This window comes from Argopecten irradians, chromosome 11 (assembly GCF_041381155.1).
Source record: "Argopecten irradians isolate NY chromosome 11, Ai_NY, whole genome shotgun sequence".
In the NCBI taxonomy this organism is placed as follows: Eukaryota; Metazoa; Mollusca; class Bivalvia; order Pectinida; family Pectinidae; genus Argopecten; species Argopecten irradians.
The window spans coordinates 29,704,558-29,714,384 of NC_091144.1; the positions used below are offsets into that span (position 1 = coordinate 29,704,558).

The 9,827-nt window shown below is 30.9% G+C and overlaps 1 protein-coding gene across 1 annotated transcript; it reads left to right on the forward strand.

Moving 5' to 3' along the window:
* Nucleotides 1-877: 877 nt before the first annotated feature.
* LOC138335256 (cilia- and flagella-associated protein HOATZ-like) lies at nucleotides 878-8,986 on the forward strand. The gene is made up of 4 exons (XM_069284258.1): nucleotides 878-1,095; nucleotides 7,711-7,749; nucleotides 8,156-8,286; nucleotides 8,679-8,986. Exons 1-4 carry the CDS (start codon nucleotides 912-914, stop codon nucleotides 8,853-8,855), a joined length of 531 nt encoding a protein of 176 aa, XP_069140359.1. The 5' UTR covers nucleotides 878-911; the 3' UTR covers nucleotides 8,856-8,986.
* The last annotated feature ends 841 nt before the right edge of the window (nucleotides 8,987-9,827 follow it).

The following is a 9,827-nucleotide window of genomic DNA, read 5'->3' on the forward strand; positions in this document are numbered from 1 at the left end:
ATCCAGCAAAGGCCGCCATTTTGTCCCGCCGTCCTCGTATCCCTGATGTGACGTCATTTTTCCGGACGTCATTTTATTGTTTCTGTCTGACGTCACAATGAATTTCCAGCCAATGAAAATCGCTTCAGGTAATATTACACTAGTGACATATGCAAAAATATTACACGGGCGAAATCACTGGATATCAGGCGGATTATACGATAAGATATCTATTGTACCTAATTATCAATCCTCGGTGCTCCAAGGGTTTCTATCACTGTCGTTATATAGAACGTTCGACATAATCAAGCGCAAGCACGTGTTGAAAATGCTCTATGTCTAGCGCTAGTCTGAGATAGTAATAAAGAAAATTATCTGTTTTTAGCAAATCCAACATATACCATTTTATATTTTGTTCTTTTTGTGTTTCAATATACATTTGTAAATGTGAAAATAAATATAAAATCGAAGTAATTCAAATTAGTATCTATTGCAAAATTAGGCATATTAAAATAAGTAAATTATAGAGATTTGTTGTTTAAAGTTGATTTTAATTTTGAAGATTTTTATGTCGTCTATTTTTTATAGTAAAATGTGTACTGTATAAAATACTTAAAATGGTAAGTAATGATGCCATGAAGCCTTAGTTAATGACTCTAAATTATCATGAATTTAACGTCGAGTTTCACTTTAATTCGTAGTCTTATAATGAGACTATGATTTAAAGTGAAACTCGACGTCAAATTCATGATAATTTAAAGATAATACCCAGTAGTTTTGGTGCAAATAATTCTGGGTAAAGTAATGCGATAACATTAACTCAAATGAATTTTTAATAGATTTTTTTCCCGAAAATATCCGGATTCCGGCAAAATTGCAGGTGCGACTCGGTTCGGCTATTAGTATCGCCTACGCGGCTGTAGCAACGCAAAATGGCGGTCGCAGTTGATCTGTCGAGGAACACGGATAGTGTAGAATTTTCTGGTTCTTCTGAAGAGGATATCAACTATGCAAAGACCTTTTGGCAATCTGTACAGTTAGAACCACCAGCAGAATCTCGTCTAGTATCCAGTGACATTAAGCAACGACTCAAAGTCGCCCCACCCGGAACTCATGGTAAGTGGTCAAAACTATGAATAGCTGTCATGAAGTTAACTTGTTAATTGCTTTACTAAGTCTGTGTCTATATTACAAATACTACTCTAATTATGGATATTATATACTAAAATGATAAACATTAAATCAGTTATGTTTTACAAGGATGATATCGTTTTGACTAAAATTATACATGGCCCGTATCATTTCAAGATAAATCGTGGTGAAGTATAAGCCAAAGGAAATTCATGTTTCTAGTGGTTATTTTTAATGATTTTAAGTGATCCCTCTATCAAAACAACAGACTTGTTTATGTGTACACTACCGAAGTGTTTGTCCCTATAATATCTAGACACACTTGCATGATTTAGCAGATCATCTAAAATTCCATCCCTACTGTATAGTACTAAACACTTAATTTCTTATAAGATCTTATAACTAATATGTTATTACTGTTTGTATGTATCTTTATATTTCTTTTATTTTTCCATTTTATCATACATGTATAATACACAACATTATATCAATCATACTTCCACAAACAAACAGAAAAAAAAAACCACACACGCAAAGACACACATACTCCTCACACATATAGTCATATAAACAAAACACTGCACAAAAGACAACACTAAAACTACATTTTACAAAACATAACAATATACATTAGAAAAGCATTTAGATTAAATTATATAGCTTTTAAAAAAAAAGACTATGGTGGTCAACTACTTGGAAAAATATACCTGGTAAAGCATTAAGAAAGAAAGGTATGGTGACATTTTTTTTTTTTTTTTTTAAATAATCATGATAATTCTAGTAAACTTTGCCATTTTACCCATTTCCTGTCAAATTTAACTTTCAGTATATTATCACTAATTTGTATATTAAATTTCTGAATATTGTACTGATCTTTAATATGATTTATGAAAGCTGTGATGGATAATGGTGTTTTTAGACATCTGGACTTATATATATACCATTTAATCATAAGAACTATTTCATTATCAATTTCGCTATTTGTTACTCTATTATGAAATCCGAAAAGCAATGTTTCTTTATTAAATCTAAAGGGAATTAGCAGAGCATCAATAAAATATTCCAAAGTGTTGTAAAACTCTTGAATTTTGTAACAGTTCCAAAATGCGTGCTCAATAGTTTCTATTTCATCATTACATAGCGAACAAAAAGGGCTTTCTGTAATACCTAATCTAAAAAGATGAACATTTGTTGTAAGTATATGATGGTTTATTCTATACTGTAGCCACTGCAATTTTGTATTTTGAGACACAAGAAAAGGGGTTCTATAAATCATTTTCCATTTATCATTGTCAAAGTTAAAAAAGTCTTCCCATTTTTTCCGTCCTGTTGCAATAGTATCATTTGAACTGAGTATATTGTAGAAATCTTTTGCACCTTTTTTACTCTTAAAAAATAATCTAAGATATATTGGCATATAAGGGAAATTTAGAGTTACATTTGTCAGATCATGATTGGCAATATATCTTCTAACACTAGTAGCAATGCCTTCAAACTGGAGAAAGTTGATGTTTAAATCATACCGTTGACAAAATTCGTTGAAAGTATATAAAATATTATCTTTTTTTATAAAATCATTAACTACAGAAATCCCTTTTCTGTACCAATCGTGATAAAAAATACTTTTGTTTTCAATTTTGAATAAATTGTTATGCCAAATGGGTGTTTTCAATAGTGATTCAACACCTTTTTCCAGTGACGTATTTTTTTGTTCTAACATATACCAAGCTTTTAAAACATCTTTCCAAAAAAGATTTTTACATTTTTTTTCACAATAAAAAATATATTCATTTCCACAATATGTTTATTTTTTCCCCCCCCCCCCCCCCCCCCCCCCCCCCCCCCCCCCCCCCCCCCCCCCCCCCCCCCCCCCCCCCCCCCCCCCCCCCCCCCCCCCTAGTTTATTCAAATCAATAAATGTGTTAACAATGGTCTTATATTTACTATCTCCAGTGAGAAGTCTCCTTATCCATGTTAGTTTTAGAGAAGCAATGAAAGAATTAACATGCACCATATTAAGACCCCCTTCATAATATTTCTTAATTACCACATCTCTTTTGATTTTGTCAGTTTTACCATTCCAAAGGAAGTTGAAAAGTTCTGAATTTAGTTTTTTAATAAAATCATCACTAGGATTAGGTAAAGAGATGAACAGGTGATTGAATTGAGATATTAGTAGAGATTTTATAACATGTATTTTACCTATGGGTGTAAGGATTCTTCTTTTCCAAGACTGAATAAGAGATTTTAATTTAACAAGTTTTTTATCAAAATTTAGCTTTGGTATACGATGAAGGTCAACATGGAATTCTATGCCAAGGAGAGTAAACTTAGTATTTCCCCATTTTAAATTCCACTCAGGATAGAAAATTTCATCACTATATTTTTTATTGCCAATCCAAATTATTTGAGTTTTGCTAGAATTTATTTTCAAGCCAGATAATTTAGCATATTCTTTTAATTCTTTCATTGCTTCTTTAAGAGACAATTTTGATCCATCTAAAATAAGAGAGGTGTCATCTGCATATTGCGATATTAAAATTGGCTGATTTTCTACACTGATGCCTTTTATGTTATTATTATTTCGAATTCTGATGGCTAAGATTTCTACACAGAGAATAAATATATATGGAGAAATAGGATCTCCCTGACGGCAACCACGTTTGATTTCAAAAAAAGGTGAGAGATAGCCCCCTTGATTGACTGCTGAAATTGCACTATTATTTAAAATATTTACCCATTTTCTCAGACTATCTCCAAATTTAAAAAATTTCAATACATTGTCCATAAATTTCCAATCAACTGAATCAAATGCTTTTTCAAAGTCAATGATAAGTAACATACCCGATAAATCATTTTCGTCTGCAAATTGCATCAAATCATAAATTAATCTAGAATTTTCACCGATATATCGACCCGATATAAAACCCGTTTGATCTTTATTAATCAACTTATCTAAAACAAGTTTTACTCTATTTGCTATTGAACCAGACCCAATTTTGTATATAACATTTAGAAGAGAGATAGGTCTCCAGTTTCTGAGAAATTGCTTGGGCTTATCTCCCTTAGGTATGCAAGTTATTATCCCTTGTCTCTGAGTTACCGATAATTTTCCATTACTATATCCAAAATTTAGTGATCTAACAATAAAATGACCTAAGAATTTCCAAAAACATTTAAAAAATTCAACAGTGAAGCCATCCGAACCAGGACTTTTCTTATTTTTCATGTTTTTTAAAGTTTTTGCTGCTTCACTGTATGTAAAAGGACCTTCTAATTTATTAAATTCAGAGTTATCTAACCTGGGTACTTCACACTGAAATAAGAAATCATCTATGCTTTTTTCTTCAATATCTGCATTATTACCAAGTGAATAAATTTCTTCAAAAAAAGATCTAACTTCATTAAGTATTTCATCCTGTTTTGTAACTATTGTCCCATTATCTTTCTCTATTTTTGGAATGATTTTAGATGTAAAATTTCTATTTTCCAAATTCAAAAAGTAACTTGTTGGTTTTTCCCCCTCATCTAGCCATTTTGCTTTTGATCTTATAATACTCCCCTTGATTTTCTTTTCTCTTATTTTTTTCATTTCTTCTTTCTTTTCATCCAATCGCATAAAATCTATATTATCTTGGTCTTCCAAAAGCTTAATTTCATCATATAATAGTTTTTCTTTTTTATCCTGTTGTTTTTTCTTAAATGACGAATAAGAAATAGTTTTGCCTCTTATTTCAAGTAATAGAGTTTCTAAAAATAGTTGATCATTAATTTGAAATTGTATATGGTCATCAGGAATTTGGTCAAGTTTATCTAAATTATATATTGGGACAGCATATTGTTTTTTTATGTCTAAAATGAGTTTCTCTATTGTTTTAAGATATTCTAAGTCATGAAGAAGTAGATTGTTAAATTTCCATAATCCCTTTCCTTTTGTAAAATCATTAAACTTGAATGATATAACTGGACTAGAATGATCTGATCTGTACCCAGGCTCGATATCTGAGTGATTAATACTAGGTAATAAACTTTCAGAGACCAGGAAGAAATCCAAACGTGCCTGCTTTCTAGGGTTCCTTTTTTCTCCATGTATATCTACGAGTATGTGGATGACTGTCTCTATAAATATCTACTAAGTTAAGCTCCTCCATCAATTCTTTAACCCTCTCCCTAGCCCTTGGATTATTTACCTGTTTGTAGCTATCATCATAGTCTAGGTCCGAATCAAGTATTAAATTAAAGTCCCCACAAATTATATAATTACCATGGAATTCATTCAAAGTGTCTGATATATTGCTATAAAAACCTGGTGAATCTGTGTTTGGACCATAAAGTGTCAGCAAAGTTATTTTTGTGCCCTCTATTTCTAGCTCTAAATAAAGAAAATTACCAGTCATGTCTTTTTTCTCTCTCAAAATTTTAAAATCAAAATTATTATTGAACAGAATAACCACCCCTCTAGAATTTGACTTATAAGAGCTAAAACAACATTCAAAACCCCATTCTGATCTGATAATATTTTCAATGTCTGTAGTAAAATGCGTGTCTTGGAGACAGCATATATTGTACTGTTTACTTTTTAAAAATGTAAAAACATCTTTTCTTTTATTTTTATCCCCTAACCCTTGACAGTTTGCAGAGATTATTTTGATACCTTCCATAGTACGGTTATATAGCATTTAGTAATAGCTGACCACATTGAATATATTGAAGAAAGAACTGCAAGAACATGAATATGAGACACAAACAAACACAAAAAAACACAGAGATTTAAAACAATACTTTTTGGCATAGAAATAGCCTGTATGAACATTCCATTACAAGTCTGGCCATCTCCTTAAACAAATATATTGAAGAAATATATGTTTTTTGTAATTCATAAATTTACCTCATGCACACGAACAACGTTTACTTAATTTACAGCAATTTGATTTTTTCTCACATCATAAACTTATACGTAAACATGCTAACTTTGTACACATGTAAAGTAAGTTTTCTGAATGTGTAGCAGAAGATAATACAACTGAAGAAGAATAGCACACCAGTTATCTCCCTTTTGCAGTACCAGTATTTTGGCTATACATGTACAAATAAGAGTCAAATTTTATTACACTGTGTGGTTATCTTTTAAATATGAAAATTATCATTTTTGTAAAATGGATTACTAGCTATATATATAGATACTGGAAATTAATGACACCAATTTCTCCAAGATTAAGTCTGATGTCTGTGACATTATATAGCATAAACTTCCTTATTATATTGAAATTACCAGAAATGAAAATAATTTAAACACTGAAATCAGAGCTATTAGATTTCATTAAAAATGATATAATGGATGCAATCTATAACAAGTATATGTATATAAATCAATATTGTTTTATCAGTATCTATTTACAAAGAAGTATTGTACATTTACATTTTAACTACACATAACATAATTCATGCATATTATAACATATTAAAAAATATATACCTAGGTGAAGTAATTAATATAGTGTATGGTAAAATACACACTCTGCCTGAGTATACATACATTAAGGAAAAGAAAAAAAAATCATTCTTAACATATATACAAGTGAGAGAAAACTTAGCTATAAAAAACACCATTAAATTATTACTCTGTCTGTTCTAAGATCACCAATATTTGTGTAGGTAGTAGTGGTCTCCCCTTATTCAAATGATGTACATAATAGACTTTCACCATTACATTATTCTCTTGTTTGAATATAACATTTAAAATTGACAAGTAATGATTTATATCCTTTAAGTATACATAATCAGTACGTACAGAGATGGTAGGAATCTGTAAAATAATTTAATAAAGAAAATTCTGAACATTAAGAAAATCTCTTATTTCTTGTATATATATTTATTCTGATTTCAACAACTTTATATTTTAATGTATTATTGTTTAGAATACCAGAAGAAAAATATCTTATATAGAAATTGGATATACACTATACACAAAAAAGCACAAAAAGAAGATCACTTAAGTTTCAATAGAAATTCATATACATATATATATGTATTCTGTGATAAATTTGATTGTGTAAAATCACAAAAATGTCAAAGATAACCTCAAAATATATACCTCAAATACCTCTTCCATATAATATACAGAAGCAAGATACTTGACAATGAAAATATTTATTTTTCTTCAACTTTTAAATGATTTCAGTTCTCATGGGATTGTCTCCCCTTATTCAAAGGATGGACTTCAGACACTTGTGATAATTATGATCATTACAACATTGATTAACTTTACTATGGAAATAATAAATAACTATAATCTGTACCCCATGAGCATACTAAAAAGCACTATTAACCAAATACCAGGTGGTGGGTGTTGTCATAATATCAATAGAGACTAAAATCATTTTAATGAGTATATAAATGAGTATATATCATCTCTAGTAATTAAGCACTCTCAGAAAGACCCTGATTAAAAGACTTTGTTGAAGAAGATATATATATATATGTTATTACTGTTTGTATGTATCTTTTAGGTCATTGATTGTAAGTTGGTACCACAATGTATGTATATATATAGGTTTCTGTTAGTTCAATTTCAATCTATTCATTCCTTTTTTATTATAGGTTTGTCGTATGCCCACAATATCCCAGAAGAAAAACCAGGTATGTAACAAATAGTAACAGAGCGAGAGTAGTGTGCCGCCAGCCGGACTTAAACCTGCCACTCCAGACTTACTGGTCCGCTGCTCTATACCGACTGAGCTAAAGAGAAATTCCCTTTACTGCAAAGCTACAAGGTGACCATATCACCATGTACAATCACAACCTGCTACGCTTCTCTCCCCTTTCAAATGTGTTCACATGCCAATGACAAGGCCCAACATATCTTTACTTCTGTAATTTCAATATTCACTTAATGTGATTTCAATAATTAATAAATAGATAACTAATCAAATTTTACATTCAGTCTATGGACCAAAGTACATGCATAAATTTCAAATATAACCCTGTTTACAAATACTATAGAAATTTTATAGATACCAATATATCTACCTTTATTTTCTTTCAGAACTACATGATTTCTTTGTGAGAGTGAGGACCCTTGAACAGTTGGAACATTTTTCCCGGGTCCAGAAATTTGCTGAAGCAAGAGAGGAAGATCGAAATATGATAGAGAGACGCAGAGCAGAAAGAATAAAAGTAATATTCTAATTAATTACTTAATTAATTTCATTTGTCATAAAAATTATCTTTTTAAACGTTTTATGTATTTGTGTATTTATCTAGCCTAAGTTATGAGAAACTTTTCAGCACGCAGAAATCAAGATATTTGTATCTATTATCAAGAATATATTATATTTAGGCCTATAGCATTTATTTCCAAGTTAGAAAGATTTAGAATTATCATGAGCACTGTACTCAATCACTTTCCTGTGTGCTATCATTAGAAAATAACACACTTGAAACTTTTATTCCGTTTAAAATATTTCCAATTCTAATTTACTTGGTTGAACTTTTATGAGATTTTTAACAAGAAGTATAAAGTGCTTAAATTATCTCAATCTTTCAATAATCCTATACCCCTTTGACAGAGAGAAAGCATTTCAAGAGATTTCATTGGCCGTAAGCGAAGAGTACAGGAAGAGTTCGCTGGTAAGCCTGAGGAGGCCGACAGTGGAATTATTGATGAAGATCCTTCGGATGTTTTACAACAATTGGACACTTTTGAAAAGTCTAAGTTTGGAGAACAAGATTCTGACTCAGACTAATTTGTGTTTCTACTTTTGAACAAAACTACTGTTAAAGTTTCAGATAATATTCATCATTTAGTAAGAATGTCATTTGTGAGTGTGAGAAAAAGAAGCGAGACTGAGGATAATAAAATGTGATGAACGAATAATCCAGTCTTATGGTTTGTGTTCATGAAATAAACGTCTTTCTCAAAAGTGTGTTACCAACACTACACAGATATATTTCATCATGGAGCTGACCAATATAAGGTCCTATAATCAAATTTCCTGTTTCCATACTACATCCAGCTTTCTGATTTGCCGAGTTTTTCTTTATCTTTATACCTCAAGGGCCTTAACAGTCATCTGACTACGTTGGCAACAGTTGTATAGGAAATTAATTAGATATGGTGTCACAGTAGCCATCTTTGATTTGGGATCAACCAGAGATGTAACATCACTTTGTCAAGATCATGTCAGAATTATTTCAGACAAGTTTTCAGCCCAATCGCAGTGGTAAAACTTAAGAAGTTCAAAATACATTTTCAAAATGGGGCATGTGGTGGCCATCTTGGATATCAGATCAATCAGACAAATAGCCACACTTTGTCAGGACCATGGCGGGATTATTGCAGGCAAGTTTCAACCAAATCACACCAATAGAACTTGAGATTCAAGATGGCGGTCATCTTGGATTTCGGATTGACCTATAAAATAACAACACTTTGACAAGACCATGACAGGATCATTTTAGGCGACTTATAGCCAAATCGCGCTGGCAGAACTCGAGAAGTTTAAAATGTGAAAAACTTACTAGTAAACATCAAGACCTATACCTATTCAGTATTACAAAGAGTTCAGATCATTGATACATCAGGATTAAACAACAAAACACAGATAAACAATCTTATTTTTTTTTATTAAGTAACAATTTCTTGCAATGATCCTTACGGAAAAATGCATGAATACATATAACAAGACAATATCAGTTTCAAAGACAGTATTAAGAGA

Excerpts from the sequence above, each read along its gene's own strand:
- LOC138335256 (XM_069284258.1), top strand. The coding sequence starts at position 912 with ATGGCGGTCGCAGTTGATCTGTCGAGGAACACGGATAGTGTAGAATTT. Across the intron at positions 1,096-7,710 it reads CGCCCCACCCGGAACTCATG|GTTTGTCGTATGCCCACAAT; the intron begins GTAAGTGGTCAA and ends TTTTTATTATAG. Across the intron at positions 7,750-8,155 it reads TATCCCAGAAGAAAAACCAG|AACTACATGATTTCTTTGTG; the intron begins GTATGTAACAAA and ends ATTTTCTTTCAG.